At 43.9% G+C, this 26,704-nt stretch overlaps 1 protein-coding gene across 1 annotated transcript in view; it reads right to left on the bottom strand.

Moving 5' to 3' along the window:
• Positions 1–26,704, bottom strand: part of FANCM (FA complementation group M) — a 94,644-nt gene that overhangs the window by 35,452 nt on the left and 32,488 nt on the right. The window contains exons 5-11 of the mRNA XM_090034428.1: positions 23,709–23,840; positions 22,656–22,788; positions 20,021–20,149; positions 19,360–19,458; positions 14,037–14,221; positions 11,424–11,630; positions 5,386–5,620 (exon numbers count right to left, since the gene is read on the bottom strand). Of these exons, the coding sequence (XP_089890554.1) occupies positions 5,386–5,620; positions 11,424–11,630; positions 14,037–14,221; positions 19,360–19,458; positions 20,021–20,149; positions 22,656–22,788; positions 23,709–23,840 (1,120 nt within the window). The remainder of the gene's footprint in view (positions 1–5,385; positions 5,621–11,423; positions 11,631–14,036; positions 14,222–19,359; positions 19,459–20,020; positions 20,150–22,655; positions 22,789–23,708; positions 23,841–26,704) is intronic.

Genomic DNA, 26,704 nt, shown 5'->3' with positions numbered 1-26,704 from the left:
ACATACATGTATTTATAAACACAGAGACATTTATAGCTAAATAATAACTTAAAACCTATATGTTATGTAAGATCATTATTTTAATACAAAGCCACATGGCAGAGGATTACTGAAATTCATGTATGAACGCAGAAAAACAGAGTACTTGAGACTGGAACCAAACTTATGTAAAAAAGTAAAGAGGCCTTTCAAAAGAGTCTCCCTCTCATATTGAGACTACTATAACAATTATAGTTCAGGACTAAGTTTTGATAGGCATTCAGAAATGCTTCAGAAATAAAGCTTTAAGAAATGAAAAATGAAGTTATCCCTCAAAAAAGAAAATATTGAGTCGTCACTTATCATGAACTGTTTGAAATTTGATATGACATTAAGTTGCTATTTGTGCATCGGGCATGCGCATCTTTCAAGTAATGTCCTGACTGGTTTAATGACCACCTTTAGTCTTCCACGGAAGAGAAAAACCAGGACACCTGGCACTAGAATCACTGATGCATTTTATTTCTTCTGAGTGGCTTGACACCAACTAGATGTAGATGTTCAAAGATCTTCTGAATAGGAAACACAGAACTTTTTTTATTCTAACTTGACATTTCTCAATGAAAGCCAGCATGAGAATATTGGCAATTGTAGAAGGGGAGTTGATTTCAAATATACAGAACAGCATAAAGCTGGGTATCAGTAGGATGAATAAGTATATGCCATCTTCCCCATACTGGTGCAGAGTGTTTGGTCATAAAATAATAGACCAAAGCCAATGCCATTTTTGGAAGAGCTTTAGGGTCAAAATCCCAGCTAATGCCAGCCATCTTATCCTCCAATACAAATTGTTCATCTGCCTCATATCCTGATGGGAAAAGAGTCTTCTGTCACGAGGTACACCAGGATACTGTAGGGTATGTAAGCCACTTGGAGCCTTTTTTGGGAAGGGTGGTATACAAATCTAATAAAATAAATAGACTTCACTGGCATGTTTCCAATGCCATCTTAGCTTTCAGACTGCAGAGGGGAAAAGCTGATGCTACTGTCTTAGCAAAATTAGGCTTTAAACACTTACAATGAAAATAATTCTCCATCTTTTTTAGATTTTTTTTTTTTTTTGAGAGAGAGACTTCCATTTTTTTTTTTTTTAATAAATGTCCAAGACACACTGTTTTAATAAACTGAATTGCCTGGCAATGTTGCAATATAGTTGATAGCAGCAGCAAACAGCCCTTATACCAAAACTGTATCATAAGCAGATGACAAATCTAGAAAAGCTATTGCTGTTTTTAATTTCCTCTGAAAGCCCACTTTCATATATGAAATAAGGGCAAGTACTTGATCACAGCAACTCCAGGCTGACCTGAAACCTGACCTCTCCCAGGATATTACTCTCTCAAAGTGAGGACTATCTTGTCAGTAGCACTGTCTCCAGCAACTTGTACACGGTGCCTAATGATAAAATCAGACAAGTTTTTGGGTCACAGAATTTGCCTGAATTCAGTAACTCTATGAATTTCCATTTCCTCCATTTTTTGGCAAATAGCTAGAAAGAAAATCTTCCTCACTACAATTTTTTTTTAAACTCAAGGATTAGAAATTAAAAATAACTATTTTTACTTTTGGACTTTTAACTTAGAACCTTGTTAAAGGTTCCAGCATCGAGAAACAACACCGTTTAAAAACGTGTCCTGTTCAGTTTTGCACATGGAGGCAACATTTCTACATGTGCCACCACTTAGGTTTTAAACTTTAAACAGCTTTAAGGAAGTTTTACTGAGCTTCTGAAGATAAGGTATTTCTTAAAACACTTTTTTGCCTAAAGTTAGCAGACTTAATTAAATAATTGACATAAATAACAGAGGTGAAAAAAAAAGACCCTCATTTTACAAGTGAGAGAACAAACGTACATTAACAAACTACTTAACATCACAAAGGAAGCCTCTGAAGAGACAGGCACCAGAAATCAGACCCCAAGTCCCAGTCTGGTGCTTCAATCATACAATAAACCCTATTATATATACATTTATAATATACCTTGTAATTTTAGGTAGGTAACAGAGATATGGACATAAAGAAAATTCATAGAAGAGAAAATACTATTAAAGGACTAACTGGATTTATTTAGGAGGAAAAACTGAATGTGCGCTTTGGTTATTGACAGAATCCAAGTTAACCATCTACACGATGAAAAAAATTCTTCCTGCTACACAATCTACATTTCCATTGTTAAACTGAAGACCACCACTGTTTCTTCCATCCACCAAGTTAGAGATTAGGTTTCATCATGGGATGAGATGGACAGAGATTACACCACTTTAGTGGGCAGAGAATAAACACCAAACAAAGCAGACAAGCTTTGCCTGTTATCAGAGGTTATAGCTATTAGCAACAGAATCAAATTAAAGAGAGATTAAAAACAGAAACTCTTTCAACAATAAGATACCAGATTTCCAAAGGGAAGGAAAACATCAGCTGTTATATTCTAACTGTTATATGTGCATAATCCTGCAGTGATACAAGCAAACTAAAACTGCCCCAATTTTGATTCCAGATGAAAAAAAAGCTCCTGAGCAGCAGCACCCCCTCCTCACTATAACAGCACATTTGTCCATAATCATATCCGACTATGAAAAGAAAAAGATTAGTCCAAATGATTCTGTGATTCACCTATTTCTGTGCAAATGCAGTTTTCTATGTCTGTAAATTACAAGCCTATCAAGCATTTGGATCTTAACACCAGACATGACCAGTGGTTCTCAACCTTTTCAGAGTCAGAACCCCAGACAACACAGGGTGGAGGTACTTTTCTGAATGTGGAGGCACCCCCAGTTGAGAACTACTGTGCTCCACTTGCTTCAGTGCTCATCAGCTGAGTGATACTGCCCCACAGACCTGCTGCACAGCTGACTAGGAAGGGCTGTGGCCCATGTGCATGCTGCTCCTCCTCCATCAGAGCTCTTCAAAGACACAGAAGAGCAAGCTCATGTTCCAGCCCTTCCCAGTCCAACTCTGGACAGCATCTCTAAAAAGCAGGTATGTGGGCAGGTAGAACTGTCCTGCACGCCTGTTTCAGACTTGGCCAGGAGGACCGTGGAGCCAGGGTCAACACCAGGAAGAGCTGCAGCCCAAACCAGCTCTCCTTAATGCAGGAGGACAGGAGGAGCATATGTATGCTACAGCCTTGCACACTGAGCAGTTTTACCTGTCCTCCACCAACAATAGCACCTGCATTACCCGGAAGGGTTCTCGTAGCACCCCAGGTGAGAACCTAGACGAGAGGTGGGCAAAATGCATTCTGTGGGCTGGATGCGGCCCACCAGGCCATTCTATCCAGCTCGCAGAGCCCATAAAAAATATAGAAAATTAATATTCATCCGCCCCTGGCTGCCTGTCATGCAGCCCTCGATGGCTTGCCAAAACTCAGTAAGCAGCCCTCTGCCTGAAATAATTGCCCACCCCTGACCTAGACATTATCATCCTGAGGACCAACACTGCACTGGCAGTGGAATGGAAAAGGCTTTCTCTAACTCTGTGATTTTCCATAAAGCAACAGAAACTCAACAAAGAACTCAGTAATTAGGAACAAACTCTCCAGCTTAATCTTTACTGAAAACCTATTAATATTTCTGAGGGGGACAGCACTGAAATAAGCACATGATTTAAAGCAAGGGCAACTAGCTACCTTTTGAGATTTATTTTATAATTCCTAAAAATCAGACAGCCACTTGCTTTCTCACAAATCTATAGACAGGACTCTAGCTGAGGCTGCAAAACAAGCATTCAGTGCAAGCAATTCACACTTCTCTGACATCTGCTTGTTGGACAAGTAGTCAATTATACTGATCTTCAGCAACTGGCAGATCACTGTGAACACACTGTACTTCAGTTGTGGAAGTACATGCTGGCAGGGCACAACAGCAGGGCAGCGCAGGCAGCTTGGTCAGAGCCAGGGTAGAACTGTGATCTGCATGCAGCCTGCAAGCTTTTGGCATCGGCGCACAGACAGCAGATCGCAACTCTGCCCCAGCTCGGGACCATGCTGTCACCGCTGCAAGGAACTGGGGGCAGAGCTGCAATCTGCATCCTGCATATCTCAGCCTGGAGCATGCAGGCTGCAAATAATGTCTCTGCCCTGGCTCGCTGCAGTGGTGACAGCCTGGTCTGAAGCTGGGGCAGAGCCATGATCTGCAGCCTGCAGATTCCTCCCCCTTTTGGGATTCCCTAGGTGTGTGTCTATAAATGGGGAAACCCAGGCTTCCCTTTTGCAGACAGGCATCCTGATTGTTGTTCTGCAGGATCAGGCCCCAGCTACTCCTGGGAGCAGCTGGGCCTGGACCCTACAGGACAATGGGCAACATCTGTTTCGCCCATAAAAGCTCATCAGCTGTGCCAGGACACATCCCAGCACAGCTGATCAACTTCATTTGACAAAACCTGTTTATTGCACCGTAATTCACTGAAGCTTTCCTTTAAATTGTATGCCACTGGAATGTGCAAAGCAGCTTTCAGAGATGAATTTACCAATGCTTGTACAGAGCGGAAAGGAAGGGTAGGAAAGGGGCTGTACTGTGTTTACTTCAAAGGCCTTTAGCAGAACCCAATCACCAGTGACAGAACCAAACTACACAGCTGACTGCAACATCTTTAACTTCTGTACTATGTTGGGAGATTGTCGGTTATTCCCATCTGCTTTGTAGGTTCCCTACATTTACCAACCAAAAGAGTAAGAAAGCAACAAAAAATCCTAGCTGGTCAAACCCAAGTCCCACCACCCCTCCGAATGAAGGAAAAGGATCGAAACACAGGGAACATTCCATCTACATCAAGATCTTAAATTTACAGATTCAGTTGTTCCTCCAATTTTTATATTGCTTTATCAACTATGAGAACAATTCCTGTTCAAGTTAAAGAACCTAATAAAGATGCAAGAACATTTTGTGATAATATTTTTCTAAGATGCAACAAATACCTGGGAAATTGTGTCAAAGAAGGTAGAACAAGTGGCTAACTAGTACCATATAACTGTAAGGGGCCAACTATGAGTCAATGATGTTTAAGGAACAGAAGCCTATATTTAAGCCAGTAGTTTCATCACAATCTCAAATCTAAAAAGTTAAGAATAAAGGCTACACTAGGATTAAGAGTGATACTTTTATTGGAAGTCCATAACTCTTAAGAACGATCAGTTTCGTATCCATCAGAACCACAATACAGTCAAGACATTGCCTTACACAAGGAATACAAAGAGAGGTAGTTAGCCTGAAGTCAAACAGAAGGCAGGGCAATGTGGCACCTTAGAGACTAACTAGCTCAGACAGGCATGAGCTTCCGTAAGTGACAACCTACTTCATTGCATGCTATGAATGAACACAATGGGGTACAAAGAAATCATTATCTTACCAGTGCTAATGGAAGGGAACGATGTTTTATGCAGGAGCGAGCTGGATCTTCTCCCTTTGGAAAGTGGTCTTAAGCTGTCTGGTTCATCAGCTGCAGGAGTGATAAACATTTTATGCATCTCTGGATTTATGTCTTCGGGAATCATACGTGGGCTTTGCTGGTAGAACTGTAGCATTTTATTTTCTGAAATGGCTTTGTAAATGCTCCTTTTATTAGATTGGCTCTGATTGTAAGTCTGTAAAACAGAGGATGAGCCTTTTTTTTTTTTAACCAGGGTTTTACCTCATGCTTTCATTACAGTTAAGAAAACATTTAAGTATGTTTCAAGTACTTTTTATCATTGTTGTACTGAGTCTCCAAGAAATACAGAATTATGAAGGGTTTACCTTAAACCACAGAAATTCCAACATTATTTTTGTACCAAAGTGAGTCATAAAATATACTGACGTATCTCCTGGAACAGAAAGCTAAACGATTAAATTTGGTAACAAAGTGTTCTGATATTTCATTTTGGTTTTGTTGAACCAAAAACAAATATAGAGTTCTACTTGGTTCAACATTCAAGTGTGAAGCCCTGAGCTACCGCAGTGCCCTATGCCTCCATTCTCCTCTGTGGGCTGGGCTCCCTCTCCACATTACACCTCTCATATGACTTGCATCACACACCCTTGCAGCTCACCCAGGTGGAAAACCAGGGTGTGTCATGGGAAATACTGTTCAGCCGGGGAGCCCCATCTGCAACATGACACAGACTCAGAGTCACTGTGCCAAATTAAAGGCACAGACTGGCAAGGTGAAATCTGAAGCTTTGATTTGCTTGGATCAAGATGAGCCTTTCCATTCAGGCCACTACTTGAAACAGGAATGTTTTGTTTCATTTTTCCAACACTGAAAATCAAAACAGAGATTTCAGCAGTGGATTTTTCATATGGAAATGTCCAGTTCTGCAAAAACTGTTTTCCATAGGAGGGAGGGAGAGGGGAGGAGAAGAAGTTAAATGAAAAATTCTCAACCAGTTATAATAAAATCATTCTTGAGTCTATATAGTTTAAATTAATTCACAAGTAATAATATGAGAAATAACTCTTACATATTTTGCTACTGGTTGTACCACATGGGAGCACACACTCAGATAAGACACTAAAGAAACCGTTTTAGTTATTCAGGAACTGAGACATCCAAAAATCACTAGCTGCTTTGTTAATTTTCACAAAAACAGTAGGCCATGACGATTTCTGTCCATACTAGTCTTTTCTCTGAAAAAAGTTACCAGTATTTGCTAATACTGGTGCAACCTGAGAAGGTATAAAACGTACAGAACTTGTTAGCAGCCAATCGTTTTAATTAACGGATGGCATATGCCTGCTCTGACAAAGCTAAAAATAACAAGTGCCAGCTGCCACCCAGGGTCCTGTCTACCACAGAGCTAACTACAGCTGGCGCTAGCAGAGCTGACCCACAGTAAAAACTTTCTCAAAAAACTTTAAAGTGCCAGTATAAATTGGGCACTTTGTTGGACAGCAGAATAGCGACTAAGAAGGAAGGTGTTTCTTTTCAAATACCTCATGAGAAGCTTCTTTTTAATAGGATGACACAGAATCATCCTAAATGAGAATCATACCTTTAACATGTGATTATAGAATCACAGAATCACAGAAAATGAGGGTGTGAAAAGCTCTGAGGAGGTCACATCTAGTCCAACCCCAAAGCTCAAAGCAGGACCAGCCCCAACTAGATCATCCCAGCCAAGGTTTTGTCTACCTGGGTTTTAAACATGTCCAAGGATGGAGAGTCCATAACCTCTCTGGGTAATCTGTTCCAATGTTTTACTACCCACCTGGTGAGAATATTCTTCCTAATATCTAACGTAAACTTCCCCTGCTGCAGGTCGAGCCCATTGCTCCTTGTCCTGTCATCTGCCCCCACTGAGACCAGTCCAACTCCATCCTCTTTGCAACCCCCCACAGGGAGGTGAAGGCTGCTATTCAATCCCCCCCCAGTCTTCTCTTCTGCAGACTAAATAAGCCCAGCTCCCTCAGCCTCTCCTCTTTAGGATGATTCTCATCCCCCGCTGGGGGATGGGGGACTACTGCCCCTGCTGGCCCGCTGAACAGCCCTTGCAAAGCCAGCAGACCAAGGCACTTAAGGGGGCACTTAAGGGAGCCCACCCCTGCCCCAGCCCTGGCACAATCTGTGGGCAAGGCAAGAGCCCCCAAGGGCACACTTGCCTGCCTGTACACTAATGCCAGGAGCCTGGGCAACAAGCAGGAGGAGCTCGTCCTCCTGCTCAGTGCAAAGAAATATGATGTCATTGGGATAATGGAGACCTGGTGGGACTCCACCCATGACTGGACCACGGGTATAGAGGGCTATACCCTGTACAGGGGGGATCGTGTTGACAAAAGGGGCGGGGGTGTAGCTATCTATGGGAAGGAAAGCTACATGTCCCTGCAAGCTGATGTTGGCGACCGGCATGGACAGCTAGAGACCCTCTGGGTAAAAATTTGTGGGGAATTCGGCACAGGGGACACAACGGTGGGAGTCTACTACAGACCTCCCACTCAAAGTCCCGAGCTTGACCAGGAGTTCGCCCGGGAACTGACTGAGGCCGCTTGTTCCAGGACCTTGGTTGTCATGGGTGACTTCAATTACCCGGACATCTCGTGGGAAGATCACTCAGCAAAATCTGAGCGGGCGCAAAGCTTTCTCTCGTGCGTGGATGACCTCTACCTGACTCAAGAAGTCTATGGGCCAACGAGAGGCAAAGCGCTGCTTGACCTGGTACTGGCTACGGGGGACGACCTAATCGGCAACCTCGCGATTGATGGGAAGCTGGGTGACAGCGACCACGAGCTGATCACCTTCACCATCTGCTGTAAAGCTGGCAAGTCAGTCAGCAACACAGAAGTCCTTGACTTCAGAAAAGCCGACTTTGACAAGCTCAAGAGGCTAGTCGGTCAGGCCCTCAGGGACCGTGACCCCAGGGAGATGGGAGTTCAAGAAGAGTGGTTGCTTCTCAAGGAAGCGATCCTCAATGCACAAGCTAAATCTATTCCAACACGGAGGAAAGGCAGCAAGAAGGCACAGCAGCCCCCCTGGCTCTCCAGAGACCTAGCGGACCTCCTGCGGCTAAAAAGGAAAGCCTACAAAGGATGGAGGACGGGATTCACCTCCAAGCAGGATTACTCCACGCTGGTCCGGTCCTGCAGGGACCAAACCAGGAAAGCCAAGGCTGCAACTGAACTCCAACTAGCTTCAGGCATCAAGGACAACAAAAAGTCCTTTTTCAGATATGTGGGGAGCTGGAGGAAAAGCAAGGGCAATGTTGGACCCCTGCTAAACCAGATGGGGCAACTGACAACTGACGCCCAGGAAAAAGCCAACCTATTAAATAGGTACTTTGTCTCAGTCTTTCATCAGTCCCATGGGACGCCCATGCCTGCTATGGGACAGGGAGATCTGGGTGAGGGGGATCCCCTACCCTCCATAAATGCTGACCTCGTGAAGGAACACCTTGAGAAGCTGGATACCTTCAAGGGTACTCAAGGAGCTGGCGAGCGTCATAGCCCAGCCCCTGGCACGGATCTTCGAGAGCTCCTGGCGTTCTGGTGTAGTGCCCGAAGACTGGAAGAAGGCCAATGTGGTGCCCATCTTCAAGAAAGGGAGGAGAGTGGATCCGGCTAACTACAGGCCCATTAGCCTGACTTCTATCCTGGGGAAGATCTTAGAAAAGTTTATTAAGGAGGCCATCCTTGATGGACTGGCCCAGGCTAACATCCTAAGGGATAGCCAGCACGGGTTTGTTGCGGGTAGGTCTTGTTTGACCAATCTCATTTCCTTCTATGACCAGGTGACCTATCACCTGGACAAGGGAGAAGAGATTGATGTCATATATCTTGACTTCAAAAAAGCTTTTGATCTGGTATCCCATGATCACCTCTTGGCCAAACTGGCCGGTTGTGGCCTTGGCTCCACCACGATCCGCTGGCCGGGAAATCGGCTTCGTGGTCGGACCCAGAGGGTTGTGATTGATGGCAGTCACTCATCGTGGTGCCCTGTGACCAGTGGGGTCCCTCAAGGCTCTGTCCTGGGACCCATCCTGTTCAACATCTTCATTAACGATGTGGACACTGGAGTCAGGAGTGGACTGGCCAAGTTCGCCGATGACACCAAACTTTGGGGCAAAGCATCCACGCCAGAAGATAGGCGGGTGATCCAGGCTGACCTGGACAAGCTCAGCAAATGGGCAGACGAGAACCTCATGGTGTTTAACACCGATAAATGCAAGGTTCTCCACCTTGGGAGGAAAAACCTGCAGCACCCTTATAGGCTCGGCAGTGCTATGTTGGTTAGCACTACAGAAGAAAGAGACTTGGGGGTCATCATTGACCACAAGATGAACATGAACCTGCAATGCGATGCTGCGGCTAGTAAAGCGACCAAAACGCTGGCTTGCATCCATAGATGCTTCTCGAGCAAATCCTGGGACATCATTCTCCCCTTGTACTCGGCCTTGGTGAGGCCGCAGCTGGAGTCCTGCGTCCAGTTTTGGGCTCCACAATTCAAAAAGGATGTGGAGAAGCTTGAGAGAGTCCAGAGGAGAGCCACGCGCATGATCAGAGGTCAGGAAAACAGATCTTACGATGACAGGCTGAGAGCCGTGGGACTCTTTAGCCTGGAAAAGCGTAGGCTCAGGGGTGATCTGATGGCCACCTATAAGTTTATCAGGGGTGACCACCAGGATCTGGGGGAACGTCTGTTCACCAGAGCACCCCAAGGGATGACGAAGTCGAACGGTCACAAACTCCTGCAAGACCGTTTCAGGCTGGACATAAGGAAGAATTTCTTTACTGTCCGAGCCCCCAAGGTCTGGAACAGTCTGCCAGTGGAGGTGGTTCAAGCACCTACACTGAACACCTTCAAGAGTAAATTGGATGCTTATCTTGCTGGGATCCTATGACCCCAGCTGACTTCCTGCCCTTTGGGCAGGGGGCTGGACTCGATGATCTCCCGAGGTCCCTTCCAGCCCTAATGTCTATGAAATCTATGAAATTTAGTCATGTCCCCCAGCTCCCTATTTTTGTTGCCCTGCGCTGGACTCTCCAATTTGTCCACATCCTTTCTGTAGTGGGGGACCCAAACCTGGACACAAGACTCAAGGTGTTGCTTCACCAGTGCTGAAGAAAGGGGAAGAATCACTTCCCTCAATCTGCTGGCAGCAGTCCTACTAATGTAGCCCAGTATGCCGTTAGCCTTCTTGGCAACAAGGGCACACTGCTGTCCCCCCAGGTCCTTTTCTGCAGAGCTGCTGCCCAGCCAGTCAGCCCTCAGCCTGCATCGGTGCATGGGATTGTCCTGTCCTAAGTGCAGGACTTTGCATTTGTCCTTATTGAATATCTAACACCAGAGACATAAATCACACCCTGGATTGGAGTAAATAAAATAGTATGAAGCGAGACTTAGTTCAGAAAGGTTGAAGCATTTAATGGCAGCAGATTTCCACTTGAACAGTCGTCTTCAAAACTCACACTAAGCATTCATGGCACAAAGGTCCTTGTCTGTCCTGTACCCACAGGTGCCAACAAATCATGTGGATGTTTCTAGGCCCCCTATGGTTAGGAATTTACTCCTAGCTCTGCCACCCATTAGTCAAGTAATTACTTCAAGTAGTTGACCATGAACAAATTGCAACCTTATGACCCATCTATACAAGCTGCTGGTATCTGCATGTTCTAAAGACTTTGAAGGACAATGCCAAGACAGGACTCTGCTCCTTAGGTTAGCATGTACTATTATTTTTCCATATTTCAAGCAATTCTTGAAGTGGATATGCAGGTTCTTGTGTCACATTAAGAAGTTTAGCTTAAGTATTAAATAATATTTAAATAGCCACAATGGGGATTTTAAAATTATTCTGCTCACCAGAAAGGTTGGTACTGCCACAATTTTCAGTCAATTTGCACTTGACTGTTTTGTGAGAATGACTGACAAGGTTGAAAAGCCCTGAAGAATTCATTACAAGAGACTGCTTAACTTACTCGTTCTTCACGGCCTTCCGCCAGGATGACAACAATTCTACCTTGCCGCTTGCGCCCAGTTCGACCCATTCGCTGCACAAGACGAATTGGACTATTCTGAGCATCAAAACAGATTACAAGATCCACTTCTCCAATATCTAAACCTTCTTCTCCTACACACGTAGAAACCAGTGTATTGTAGCCCCCTTCACGAAAACGTCTTACCACCTAAATGAAAATTAAAACAAAATTAAAATATTTAACAATCTCCATTAGAGTTCTACGTGCACTCTTCGTATCTTTTTGTATTCCAGTTAGGTGATAAAATTGGTTTCAACTGGCTTAAAAGCTATTAAAGAAAAAAGCAATCTCTCTGAAATAGTCAAGCATTACATTCTAAGCTGGTGACCAAATGCAATATGTAGGTGCTACCAGTATTATACCCTTTAATACAAAAGATAAAGCACAAAGCATAGAAAACTTTAGCTCACTCTACCACTACCAAAATTAAGCCCTTATTTTCATAATTATGTATTTTTGTTATTGTAATAAACCAGAATGGGGGATCTTACATCTTTTGTTCATTCAAGGGGGGGCAACATGACACCAATTAGAACTGTGCTCAGTTTGTCACAAGTATGTTTCAATTTTTTTAAATGGGCCTTTGTACACGCCACAAAATTGGCCTTTAAAGTGGCTTAAATGCCTTTTTGCATAGCTTTAATGGCATTGCTGTTTGCACGTTCACCAGCATATTCCACTTTAAGTGTTGCTGTTTGCACGCTCAGTGGCATATTTTGCTTTGGTACTTTGGTACGTAGCAAGATAAAACACCTCCAAGGGGTTTTAGTTTGCTACCTAAAAAAATGCAACAGTGCATGGGGTGCTGGAAGCCGATGCAATCAGGACTTGGCAAGCCCCGTGCAGCTCAAGGGCTGTGGGACCTGGTGGCAGCCCGTGCAGGCAGGCTCCACTGAAGGGGAGCCGGATTTGTTTTTCCCCACCCTGGAGCCTGCCTGCCTGAGTTGTATGGGGGCCCGGTGTGCTTCCCTCTGTCGCTGCGGGCGGGAGGGGAGCAGTTCTTCCCTCCACAGCTGCAGCACTGCCCAACCCAGGTGCTGCCAGGCAGGCCCCCACACAGCTCAGGTACTGCTCAGCCCATTGGCAGTTTCCCTCCTCCCACCCCTGCCACCAAAGAGGCAGGTAAGGATCAGGCCCCCAACCTTATGTACACTCCACAGGAGTTTAGTTTGGTTTAATTCTCCCTAAATGGAAGTGGTGTTTTTAAAAGCCTACTGTTTCAATTTAGAGAGAACTAAACCGAATGAAACCCCCATGGTGTGTACATGCAGCTCTCATGGCTGATTTGGTTCTTGCGAGAGTTTTGTGGGGTTTTGTGTTTTGGTTTTGTTTGTTTTTTTTAAATATGGAACATGTTTTCTACATATATGTTTTTTTCCCCCATTAGGATTACCTCAGAAAACTGCTCTTTATTCTACCAATTTCTAATAATTCTAATATAATAGAAGGCGTAGTACTTCCGTATGTCTGTCTGTAATCCTGGGGGCCAACGAGAGGGTAGGCGGCAATTGAATGTACGGGCCTCGCTCCCTCGGACAGGGAGCTGGAGGTGGAGGGAGCCCTCAGGCTTTAAAACTGTATTGACTTGCCCCAGCTGCTGTCAAAGCTGATAGGAGACAGGGACACTAGCAGGACTGAGCAGCCCAGCCTACCCCAACCCCAGCAATTGCACTCCCTGCCTGTGACCCTGTCTGTACCACGTGACCCGGCTTCATTGCAGGAGTGGGTAGCACAGAGCCACCGGTAGGGAGGGGTGTTTGTTCATGTGTTCGTGATCATAGGATGAGTCCCACACCCCCCCCTCACCATACACATGCACCCACACTCCCTTTGTACCACCATACATGCAGACCCCCACATCTACACCCCCTCACACAGCCCAGGCCCCTTCCCCCCTACATATCCCCCACAAACCCCATACCCACCTACAGCCCACATGCTCCCTCACCCCACAGTCCCCCATAAACTTATACCTACCCCCCACAATATACATGAGTAAAACTTCATTTTAAGCTGTTGTGCAATCATCTCTATGTACACTGCACAAACGCATGTAAATTGGGACAAAATATTTTTTGAAATCAAATTAATTAATGCCATAGATGTTTCCTTTTTAAAATATAATTTGGTACTTTCCTGGTTACAAGAGGGCACAACCCCTTGCTGAAAGGAGTACTTCCGGGGGCAAAGGGATAGACTTTTGGTAGCAAAGGTCAGGGGTTAGGGGGTGGGACTTCCAGTCACAAGATGGCAACCAGGGGGAGGGGAACCTGCTAAGAGGCAGAGCTACCCGTGCAGCCTTCGACAGCTTCCCAAAACTGGGCAAGTGGCCCTCTGCCCAAAAAAATTGCCCGGACCTGGTTTACATGGCCAGCCCCAAACACCAAGTAGTGGGGGCATGTAAGTGCTCCCTGAAACGCTCTGTCATTCATGACGGGCGATTGGCTAGTTTACAATAAAACTTGGAAACTCACAGTCTTTACAGTGCATGTTACATTATCATGTCATATGCCCTATATTCTAAATCTAAAATAAACCCAATGACCTCTTTACCTCAAGTTGTTCCTTGTGTGTGAAGCCCTTTGTGTTCTTTCCTGTCGAGTGACCAAGAAAGGTCATGACTCTAACAGCCGGCTGATGCTGGGAAAGCATTTCTGCAATTTCTTGGACACTGTCTCGAAACGAGGAGAAGATCATAACTCTGGTATCAGTAGGTTTGCTTTCAGATATGCTTTGGTCTGTTAGACACAAAAATAAGCACAGCTAAAAAGCACTTTATACACAAACAATATGTTTAAAAAAATAAGATGCAGGGACAAATCATTCCATGCATCTTATTTGCACAATCCCTGTCCGCTTCAATAAGGACAGGAAGATCACATGCAAATGCTTTGCATTTTGGTTTCTAACATACACATTGCATCCACCACATTTGTTTTAGGTGCCTAAGCAAGAATCCAAGCACAGGAACTCAAATGAGCATGAGATTAAGAAAAAAGTGACAAGTGAGAATTCCTCTACCCCTCATTTAACCACATCTCATTAAAAGCCAGAGTACACAGTCATCCAAAATATTAAGTAATAATTAGCAATAAATTAGCTAAAGTAAAATTTCTCTCAAAACTCCACTGTTACTTCAATTCTACAGATATTATTTTATGTATTACTGTGCTAAGCACAAAGCATTTTTATGTAAAATGGGAAAAGGATGAATTTGTGCTTTACTGACAAAGAATTCTTCTTTTGTCACAAATTCAAAGCTACAAAGTTAGAAAGTTCTATAAAAGTAAAAACACTATAATTTACTACCACAAAAATTTCATCCTGATTTTAGATAGGTGCAAGAGTGTACACACACACGAGTATAAGGTTTCTTAGTAAATATTTCTCTAGTATAAATCTGCACTGCATTTTTCAGGTTTAAAAACCCCAAACAAATTAGAAACAGTCCTTCTTCTCAGTGTGAGATGACATGGTAGACAGTTCCCTTCCCTGATAAATTCCGTATTTGTAGACAAAAATATCCATCCATCCATCTTTTGGGGGTTTATTTGTTTTTGGGGTTTTTTGGGAGGGTGATTTGCAATCCTTAATTCCAGGATTCCTGCAATTGCTCTTGTTCACAATTCCAATGCTAAGAAGCTGTGTTTTCATTTTCAAATGTTTAACTTACGTTTACAAAATCAGTACAAAGTCCTGAAAAAAAAGAGACCGTTCGGTTTCATAATTTCTTTATGCTGCAAACTGTGATTATTCTGAGGAATCCTCAAATTAAGACCAGAAAAAACAATCACTTTTTAAAAACAGTCACTTTTATAATTAACTTTATGTGGTCAAAACCTTTATCTAAGTGCTATTTTCTCTTAAGCATCAATTATGTTCTAACAAAAGTGTCTGCCTTACTTCACACAAATATACACATTGCATATGCTAGTTGACTTTCACCTTTTTACTGAATCTTATCTGTCGTATCTTTAAATTCCATACGGAAGAGTAAGATTTCTTTCCACCTATAAACTTATATTTCCAGGCAAATAGCTTTCTCAATTCCCTCTCCCTGGCCGTGAAACAAACCCTGCACTTAATTAAAACCAATCAGCTTGCCCATCCAAATGCAAAATTAACTTTAAAAAAATACTTGGATAAACCAATTTAAAATGTGACAAAGAAACAGAAAAGACAGACATACGTACAGATTAGTTACAACACAAAGCAACTGCAACACAAAGCAATTGTCATTGTTACTGAATACGTACAAGCTATAGAAAAAGACAGCAACGATTCACATTTTAAAACATTTCCTAACCATCATCGGCAAGATTTTCATTTTAAAGAAAACACAGCATCAAATGACACTCAGGTAAATGCGTGTGGGATCTGATGCACAATCCACACAATTGTGCTTCCTTCTGTGCTACACCTGCATGGTAGGAGGCATGACTGTATCAGATCCCACCAAGCCTTATTGCTAGTACAGGGGGTCCCTGGGATCACAACCCCAGGCTTCTCCTGCACCAGCAAGTAGCAAGATCCTGCAGCTGGGAGCCCTCACAGCTGAAGGGGCTCCTAGTTGTAGGGGCACACCATGAATCCCTGCTGCTGGGAGCCCACAGCTGATATGGGTTTCCAGCCACAGGGGTGTTCCAGGAGTCATAGTTTCATAGTTTCTAGGGTCGGAAGGGACCCGAGCAGATCATCTAGTCTGACCCCCTGCCATGGCAGGAAAGAGTAGTGGGGTCAAATGACCCCAGCAAGATGTTCATCTAACCTCCTCTTAAACACCCCCAGGGTAGGAGCCTGCACCACTTCTCTTGGAAGCTGGTTCCAGACCCTAGCCGCCCTGACCGTGAAGTCGCGCCTCCTGATATCTAACCTAAACCTACCCTCTGCCAGCTTGTGACCGTTATTCCTGGTCACTCCTGGCGGTGCTCGGGGGAACAATGACTCCCCCAATGCCTGCTGATCCCCCCTGACTAGTTTATAACAGGCCACAAGATCCCCCCTCGGCCTTCTCTTGCTGAGGCTGAACAGGTTCAGATCCCTCAGTCTCTCCTCATAGGGCCTGCCCTGCTGCCCCGGATCATGCAAGTGGCCTCCTCTGGACCCTCTCCATGCTGTCCACATCCCTCCTGCAGTGCAGCGCCCAGAACTGGATGCAGTCCTCCAGCTGCGGCCTGACCAGTGCCGCACAGAGGGGGAGGATCACCTCCCTGGACCTGCTCAAGATGTATCTGTGGATGCAGGACAAGGTGTGGTTGGCCTTCCTGACCGCGTCCCCACACTGCCGGCCCATGCTCATCTTGGAGTCGATGATGACCCCCAGATCCTTTTCCGCCTCCGTGCTGGCAAGAGGGGAAGTTCCCCAACCTGTAGGTATGGCGCTGGTTGTTCCTCCCAAGGTGCATCACCTTGCACTTGTCTGTTTTGAATCCCATCCTATTCTCATCCGCCCACCCTTGTAACCTGTCTAGGTCTGATTGTAGCCTGTTGCATCCTTCCAGTGTGCCCACGTCCCCCCACATCTTAGTGTCATCAGCAAATCTGAACAGGGTACTTTTTACCCTCTCGTCCAAATCAGTGATGAAGATGCTGAACAGCGCGGGCCCGAGGACCAAGCCCTGCGGACCCCCACTGCCCACGTCCTTCCAGGTTGAGAAGGACCCATCCACTACCACCCTCTTGGTGCGGCCCACCAGCCAGTTGGCGACCCATTTGACTGTGTGGATGTCTACACCACAGCCCCCCAGTTTCTTAATGAGAACAGGGTGAGAGACAGTGTCAAAAGCCTTCCGGAAGTCCAGGAAAATTATATCCGCTGCTACCCCTGCGTCTAACGATCTGGCGATCTGATCGTAAAAGGCCACCAGGTTGGTCTGACAGGACCTGCCACTGATGAACCCGTGCTGGTTGCCCCTAAACATGCAGTCCCCTGCTGGCCCCTCCTGGATGTGTGCCAGCATAATTTTCTCAAACAGCTTGCCTAGGACCGAGGTAAGACTAACCGGCCTATAGTTTCCCGGGTCCTCCTTCCTGCCTTTTTTGAAGATGGGGACCACGTTGGCCCTCTTCCAGTCCTCCGGCACCTCACCAGAGCACCATGAGTGCTCGTAAAGCCGTGCCAGGGGACTTGCAGTGACCTCGGCCAGTTCCTTTAGTACTCTAGGGTGGAGATCATCCGGGCCAGCTGACTTGAATACATCCAACCCCTCCAGAAGCTCCCTAACTAAATACTCGCTAACCCGTGGCCCAGGTGTGCCTCCCCCGGGGCCCGAGGGGGCCCAGCAGGGAGGTGGCTGTTCTGGTCCCTACTTAGGAAGATGGAGGCAAAGAATCATTAAACATGTTAGCTTTGCTGTCTGGTGTGACGACCAAGTTTCCCATGGCGTCCTGCAAGGGCCCCACATTACCCGGGACCTTCTTTTTACCCCCTACGTATTAAAAAAGGACTTCTTATTGTCCTTAATCTGGGAAGCTAGTCCCAGTTCCATCTCTGCCTTGGCCTTCCTAACTGCCCCCCTACATCCCCAAGCAACTACAGAATAGTCCTCCCTGGTGATGATCCCTTCTTTCCATTGGGTGTAGGCCTCCTTTTTAGCAAGGAGACGTTCCCGGATGCTTTTGGTGAGCCACGGAGGCTTGTGTGCTCTCCTGCTCCCTTTGATCCTCATTGGGATTACCTTCCTTTGGGCTTGGAGGATCGTCTCCTTAAGAAGCGACCACTCTGCTTGGACACCTGGCTCCCCTCCCCTCCGGGACCTCAGCGCTTCTCCAACTATCCTCCTTAGCTCGTTGAAGTCTGCCCTCCTAAAATCTAGGGCCACTGCCTTACTGCATGCCTGTGCCACCTTGCGCTGGATGGTGAATCCCAGCAGGCGATGATCGCTGTCGCCCAGGTGGTCGAGCACCCACAGCCCCCTCACCAGGTCGTCACCCGTGGCCAGCACCAGGTCCAACAAGGCGTCTCCCCTGGTAGGGCTGTGCACCTCCTGGGTTAGATAGAGGTCCTGCACCCTGGCCAAGAACCTACGTAAGCATTCAGACCTGGCTGACTGCTCTTCCCAGCAGATGTCTGGGAAATTCAGGTCCCCCACGACTACCACATCCTTAGCCTTCACTACCTCTGTGAGCTGACCCAAGAATTCCTGGTCAAGCTCTGTCAACTGACATGGGTTCCCACTCCAGCGGTGCTCCAGGTGTCCCTGCAGCTTGGAGTCTGCAGCTGACACAGGCTTCCAGCTACAGGGATGAGTGCCCCCACAGCTGGGAGCCTAGTCAGCAGATAGGACTCCCACCAATGGGGACTCATGCTCCTGCAGCTGGAAGCCTGCATCAGCTGTGGCCTTCCAAGCTCAGGGATGCACATGAGACCCGGACTGGGAGCCCGGAACAGCTGACATGGCATGATAGGATTGATAGAAATGAGCCACAAAGTTTTTACACATATTTTGTGGAAGAACTTTGCATCTTATTTCTCCTTTGTCACACCACTAATTGACTGAACATGTAGCAGGGTTACAACTGAAGCTGTGATTAACAGTTTAGTCATGTGTTAAGTGTAATGTGCGGCAGGGGCCTCAGACACGCAGTGAGAAACAGATTCTACAGCACATTCTGAGGCCACTGAATCCTGGGACAAGTGGTTAGAGTAACATAACACTTTATTTTAAACTCAAATTCAAATCATAGACAGCTAACTGAATAAGATTCCCATGCATGATAGCAACTTACTTTTTAGGCATACATTTTTCCAATATAATCCCAACATCCAAATTCCAAAATATCCCAACTTCAATCCATCAGGGATTTAATAACCAAAAAAGCCATTGGTTTATATTCACAGACATAAGTTCTAGAGAGGGTCCAAAATGTGACCTACCTGAATTCCCCTTCCAGGCTTTGAAGTGTTCTACAACAACTTCTTCTAATTTCTTTAATTTGGGATGACTGTAGATGAATTTTCTTTTATTTTCAGGTCCTGCAAACCAAGTGCAGTGTTTAAACAAGAAAAAAAAGGTTCTTATTCACTGTGTTATCAGTCATAGATAAAAGCTCTGTGTACTATGTCTTCTCCCATTCACATTTCTCCCCTCCACATCTGAGATATAGTCATTCCCAGCATTCTCATTCCAATCATCATAGCCATCTAACATCTATACCCAAGCAAACTCATTACTGATGCAGATGCTTGTCAAAGCCAGGTTTTACTTCTTTTGGGGTCAAATCAACAAACCAGCCAACAATATTTTAAACAGTAAATTCTAATTCCAATTCAAAGGTTCAGAGACAGAAAAATGTGAAATGAAGGCAGATGGAACTGCTAAAATAGAACAAACAAAATCCTAACTTTACCCCGAAATGGAAAACTAAGCAAAACAGCACTTTAAATAATTGTGCTGGTATTTTACAGTATCTATGGATCATCCAGAACTGAACAGTACATTGTTTCACTGTATTAGTTTTCATGGGAAAAAATAGCTTTCAGGAAAAAATGAATGTAATAAAGCAGTTGTGCTGATTTTAAAAAAGTAAACAATGACCTGTTCTGCAATTGTAGAGACTTCCATTTGCTGAAGTCAGAGCTGTGTTTGCAAACATGTTCTCAAGTTGCTGATACAGATTCATAAAGTCCTCGTTCCGGCTAAGTTCATTCCTTGTACGCACCTTGTCTTTTTAAACAGATAAAAAACAAACACATTCACTCCAGAGACTGAATATAGAAAAAACATGATTTTTGGCATGCAGACTTCATTGGAAAGTAACAGCTCCTTAACTGAAGTATGAAACCAAGTTTCAGAAACAGCTAAGATTAAGATAAGATTGCCTACCAAACATTAATCTCTGTTGTAACGTGCTCTCCAAAATTTAAACATAACTAACTCTTGTTAAACAAACTGAAAAATATTACTAACAAAGGAGTCCTAACTTCAGCTAGTCTGCCTTAAGAAATTATCCATTATCTGAAGATGCTTTCAGCGCTCATTCAAGGGAAACTATTTAACAAAAACTCTATACTCTAGTAGCTAAACAAGAAAATCCTCAGTATTGTTTCATAAAAATACTGAAAAAGGAGGTTTAGCCTACTTATACTAGCAGCCGAACTGTTATTGTGCCAAATGGCCTCCACACAAATCTCCTGAACCAAAAGAATCAGAGGAAACATGTAAATAAAATTTCTAAGTCCTGCTCAAGAAAAAGGCATCTGTCCAGGACACTGAATCTTATCTAAACACGACACAGACCTGCAGAAAGTGAGCATTCTCCTTGGTAGCAAAGGGACATAGTCAGGATTTAACATCATATAGCACATGTAATTGGACTGAAATCTGAGACCCTTGTGCCACTGGATGAAAACAATTTAAAGACTCTTTCCCTTCCGCAGGCAAACAAGGCTTTGGTCCTGATCACACAAAAAGCTTTGCCACATGAACTAATAGCTTTCAAATCCAGAAACCTGATGTGAAGCTTTTGCTTGCTAGAGGCACCACAAACTGTGAAAAAAGGCTAGAGAATAAGGAAAATGTCACAGCCCAGCATCCAAAAATATCCCCATACATAGAGGAGGAAGAAAGGAACTCCCTTATTACCTTCTCCTTCCACATTAAATGGTCAGATACAGAAGCTGCTCAAGTTAAGGATGACTACACCTTTGTTAACCAATTTTTGGGAGGCCACAGATGTAGCCAAAATAAATTCTGCCCCAAGTTACACTGTTAAGTAGCCTGCCTGCAGACAAATACATTTAGATGCAGACAATAAAAGAATGCCCTGATATCTAACACGGGGACATCAAAATAGTGGATATTCCCTCCTCCCTTTTTTATCGGGTCAGGGGGTGTTTGATCCCCCAGAGCGCTATTATAAAGATGGATTTTTCACGGGTAGCAACTGTCATCTGCTCTTTATCCTAGGAGTGACACCAATGATTTCAAACAATGGACTGTCACTGTCCTCATGACCAAGTACAGGTAGATTTAACAACGCAAGAACACTTTGGAGGCATACGAGCTGACAGAAAATGCCAGCTGGACCCAAACAGAAGACAGGCAAAGAAAGGGTGGTGCAGTAGTTAAAGTATTAGGCCTTGGACTTGGGGTACAGGTCCTTGGTCCATCACAAAACACAGTGTTCAACCCCAGTGAGTCACTTAGGCCCAGGCCCACATAAATACTTACCTTGAATTTAGGTGCCTCTGTCCACGAATTTGACCCACATCACTAGAAGTTAAGTTTTCACCAGGAAAATCCCTGAGCACCTTAAGTTCTGTTACTGCCACCCAAAAGTGCTGCCATCTTGGCAGAGCCCAGTAGCCCAGGGCCTCCCTCACACCAAAGCCCATTCAGGTTCTCCAACTAGCAGGGCGCACTGATTTAAATTGTCAAGTGCAAAGCCTTCATTTAAATAACTGATTTACAATCACCTTTGTGGTGTGTACTTCAGTTATTTTTCTAAAACAAAAGTGCAGTCTCATTGGCTGACAAACATTACATTTACCGCTAACTACAGACTTTACACTAGATGTGGTACCTCTTTTGGGCTGCGTGCTGCCACCCAGTTCTTCCATAGTAGCCAAGTGTTTAAAGATTTACCCAGGAAGCACGAGATCTGAGTTAAATGCCCTCCTTAACATCAAGCCCTTCAAACCCACATATCCTGCCTTCCCGGGGAGTGACACAAGCACCAGGCTAATGATGTGCCCATGTGCACAGAGACAGGAGGTCCATGGGGTCAGTGTTAGAAAACAAGAGAGCAGGATGCTGATGGGGGCATTCCCCTGGAAAGGGGGAGACTTGAGGTAAGGTGCAGAAACAATGTTGGGTACAGGGTACTGATCTCTGAGGGGGAGACCAGGATTCTGGTTCAAGTTTGCTCCTGCTTCTTATTTGGGACTGCATCTTTCCCACCTTCCTCTGACCTAGTCATACATATGTGCACATATTTGCTTTCCTCATTAGACTACTTTTTTGTCTACCAATTATTCTGAAAGGCTAAGTGGATATTTTCAGGCTATTTTCATCCAAACACAAGCAGCAATGAAAATGCAACACATTGGTTGGAAATATAATTGGTAAATCATCCTAGTTAGTTCTAAAACTGGGTAGTAAACATGACACTAAGTTAAATGGGAACACAAACTGGGAAACAAAGAGAAATACATCTGTGAAGATACTTCACCTTTTGATCCATCCATAATTCCACAGAGAAACATATATAACGACCGTGTGCCCATTTGTCGCAATAACTCATAACCATGATACAAAGTAATGCAAAGAGCAAAATCTCCTTCAATTGTGCCTGGCTGTATCCCCTGAGAAATAAAAAACACGCTAGATTAAAAGGGTCAATGAGCAGCTAGAATCATATTGCAATCTTTTGTGCCAAGAACCAGATTAAACTTCCTAAAAACGAAACTGTGGAAGGAAACAGTGCTCAACAGGTGATCTGTTTATTAGAAACCTCAGAAACTAATAAGTTTTTAGTGATCAATAAAGGTAACTTTTTCCTCTAAGAGTCATACAGGAATTATGGTAAAGTATCCAACTGGGAACATTCAGTAAAAAATATTTTCAAAATTTATGATACTGCATTAGTTAACCTTTGGGAAACGTTAACCATTTTGCCTCATCTACAGCCCAGCCTCTGGGACTTATTTGTTGTACTGTTTGGTAAACTTAGCAGTATGCAAGATTTCCTTCACATCTACCCTAGCTACAAATCTCAACTTTAGAAAGTTATCTGATTACTGTAAACTGACTTCTGTTGTTCCTTTTAAGACACCCAAAAATATTCAGATACAAGCTATTACTTACAAGTTTGGGTAGAACCATAAATGGACTGTACTTCTTAGTGTAACTTACCTCTTCCTGGGTAATACTTTAAACAAAGGCCAAAGAACCCGTGATCACTAAAAGCCCCATGACAATTTACAGAAAGTAGGGGCATTTGTTCCATTTTGAGGTCTATATATAAATTGAGCAGTTACATCTTTTTCAATTTTTTATACAGTCAACAAGATAAACTATTCTTCACTCCCCCCCCCCTTAAAAAAAAAAACTGTGGTAGTTGCAACAGTTGAGAAACAAGTTAGCACATTTATCCTAGACCTGCATTTCAATGACGATTTCTAGGTATAGTTTGTAAAATAGTAAGAACCTTTGGTTTGGGAGTTTTATTTACCACAGGGCAATGAACTCAGTCAACATAATTATAATAAAAAATAACTTTTACCATATTTCGTGATGGCAGTTTTTTCCTGAATTGGTTTCTTGCTAGAATTATCTGGTATTTTGTAAGACTGGGAATAGCACACTGTGCCAAAACCTTAATTCTAATCAAGCGGTCAGCAAATGTTTCTAATACCTGCAGGAAAAAACAAAAAGCATGTGAAATTTTAAAGATGAGAAATATTATTCCATTACAAAACCACCATTTGTTTGTGTATGAGTACATTAGCTTAATGAACAGCCATCTGCCCAGGTAACAGATAAAAATAGATTGTGATTGACCTTCTTATGCTGACAGTTTTGTAAGATAGGATTCTCTTTGCAATAGAAATTATTTGGTGATTAGATTAGTTTCAGAATAATAAATAGGGTTACAGGCGGGCATTTGTTGTTTTGCCAAATGCCCACCTGCAACCCTATTAAATCCAACTACAACGTTCCCCATTACCAGTTTAAGTTTCTTATAAGGGTCTTCTGGGCAGAGCTACTCATTATGTATACCTCTGTTCCACTTCAGCAGAATAAGGGAAGTGACATGGACTAATTCATTTAAATCCCGCTTTTCTTTGCCAAGGGAGTCAGGGCTCCCCCCCACACACACTTTGCTGTGTACAAGCTTTAAATTAATGGAGTAAATCAGATTTTCTCTAAGCATGTGACTTCCAGATGGTGATCTCACTTGGCAACTACTATTAAAAACAACATAGCACTCTACATCATCATCACACAGTTTCTTTATAGATGCCTTGGCCTTAATTTGACAAGAGCCCAATATCTTGTGTACAATGTTCATAATATTTACCATCAGTTCAGCTAACCTGCTGTTGAAAGTTCACAGGGTCTGTATTACTGTAGCTCCTTCTCCTACTTACAAGCTTCCTGTAGGGTCATAATAGCCAAAGCTGGGAAAGAAATATTAATCGTAACTTAAACTCCTCTGCAGAGATTTTCCAACTCCAGCTGCAAGTCCCAAGGTATCATCAACAGGAAGTGCAGTTTGAAAGAGTAAAGAAAGACTGTGTATTGTCTTGCATACCGCATGCCCATAATAAGCAGCCCACCTTGCTTTTGGAAGGCAGAAGGTAGAAATTAAATTAGAAAGTTGGATGCAGAAAAAAAGAGGTCTCCACAGTTTTGGTCAAGAGTGCTATATGAAGCAGCTCACTCACTGACTCAGCTAGCTCGCTGGCTGCCTAAGGCAAAAACTGTCATGTTATATAGTTTTAAAAGTGTTATATAGCAAATTAACAGAGACTGTGTGAGCTGGGTCAAACCTACTGTTTGCTGGCCCAGAGAGAAGCAGCAGCCATTGCAGAATAGCATCTCCATACGTCTATTCCAGAGAAGAAAATCAGCTTCCCTACTTAAGACATGCACCCCAATTTTGGAAAGCTTCTGGGGTGCCTATACTCATGCTCAGGGTTGGGGATGAGTGTTTTAATTAGAGCAGCTCCTGGAGAGCCACTCGAATTGAAACACTGCAGTGTCACATGCATTAAGCCCCTGTGCGTTTAAAAATGGCCGCAGGATACTTTAACTAAAGCTCATTCGAGGAGCTTTCGTTAAAGCACCCCAGTGGCCTTTTTAAACTCACAGGGATTTACACGCATGACACTGCAGCAATGCTAGAGTGCTCAAATTACAATGTGGAGCAGAACTGATTCATCGGGTCTGCTTCAACGCATTCTAATTCGAATGCATCGGAGCATGTGTATAGGCACCCCTGACTTTTTGGGAAAAGCGTATATATGGGATGCGAGCAAATACATTCAGTTGGAGTTTCATCAGAGGAATAAATCTCTGTAGGCTTTGTTGGGCAGACCTCAAAGTGTTAAATCAGGAAATCCTCCTGAAGATGGTAAAGGTTGTAGGATTATTTCTGGATGTAACAGCTGGAAACAACAAACTTGTCTGAAGACTGATTATTTAACTGCTTGCTACCAAGTTCCATGCAGTTAATTTTTTTTTTTTTTTTTTTTTAAACAGCAGAAGTAAATCTAAAAATTTTCATTTAATAGCTTGTCTGTAAAGCAGTCAGTCTAGATAACATTTATTTTGGAGCAAGGAATGATTGGCTGGTTTGAGGAACTAATCACTTAAGATTAACTGTACCCTCTTTAAAAATATATATACACACACTCATTAGGTAGGCAGGCTATTTCCCAATTGTCCTTAGTTACCCTTTTCAACACATTTAAGATCATTCTGTTTCAAAATGGCTGACTTAAATAGCATGCAGCTTGCAAACAGGGTTTTAGTAGTGTGTTATATGAAGGCAGTAAATACTTCTCAATTAGAATGACCATGTCTCTCCTCCTCATCATGTTTCCAACTAATCAACCCGCAAGTTCCCACAGAAATACTTGCTACTAATCCTCTTGTACTTAACACCTTGCACTACTGACCTTGTACTTTTATCCTAGTCCTATTTTTCCGTCCTTTATTTCAGTCCTCAAGTCATACAGTTCTTTTTTGCATAACAACCTGATCCTCCTGTGTGCAGGATGCTTCCTAGTTTTGTATCTAGCTCATGCCGAGGCTAAGCTTTGTCACCAGCACATTTCATCAGTAAGCTTCCACTCTCTGCATTAATGGTACTATTTATTAAAGAAGACCGGTGCCAAGACTAATCTGTAAGGAATGCCACTCACAGCCTGCCAGTCTGACGTCTCTCCTTTCAGTACTACCCCTTGCCTTCTCCCTTTCAGCCAGTTGTTTACCCATCCTAAAATCTCTTTATTAGTCAGCAATCAGCTTCTTTTCTTCTGCTAATTGTATGCCTGCTTCCCCTGGGAATCTCTCTCACCCCCTTTCCTCTACTGCTTTTCACTATGCTGTGCCTGGCTCCCTGTGATCAGAGACCCCAGGAAGACTTGTCTAACTTTACACTAGATCCACAGTTGCTCCAATAAAAGATCTCCCCGACAACAGAAATCCTTGCCTCTTAATAACCCCCACCACCTTTGCTAGCTGGCAAGGCTTGAGGCTGGGCTGAAACTT

This window comes from Crocodylus siamensis, chromosome 2 (assembly GCF_052110815.1).
Source record: "Crocodylus siamensis isolate JL-2025a chromosome 2, ASM5211081v1, whole genome shotgun sequence".
Taxonomy (NCBI): Eukaryota; Metazoa; Chordata; order Crocodylia; family Crocodylidae; genus Crocodylus; species Crocodylus siamensis.
Note: the sequence above shows the minus strand (reverse complement) of the source record. Positions and strands in the feature narration are given on the sequence as shown.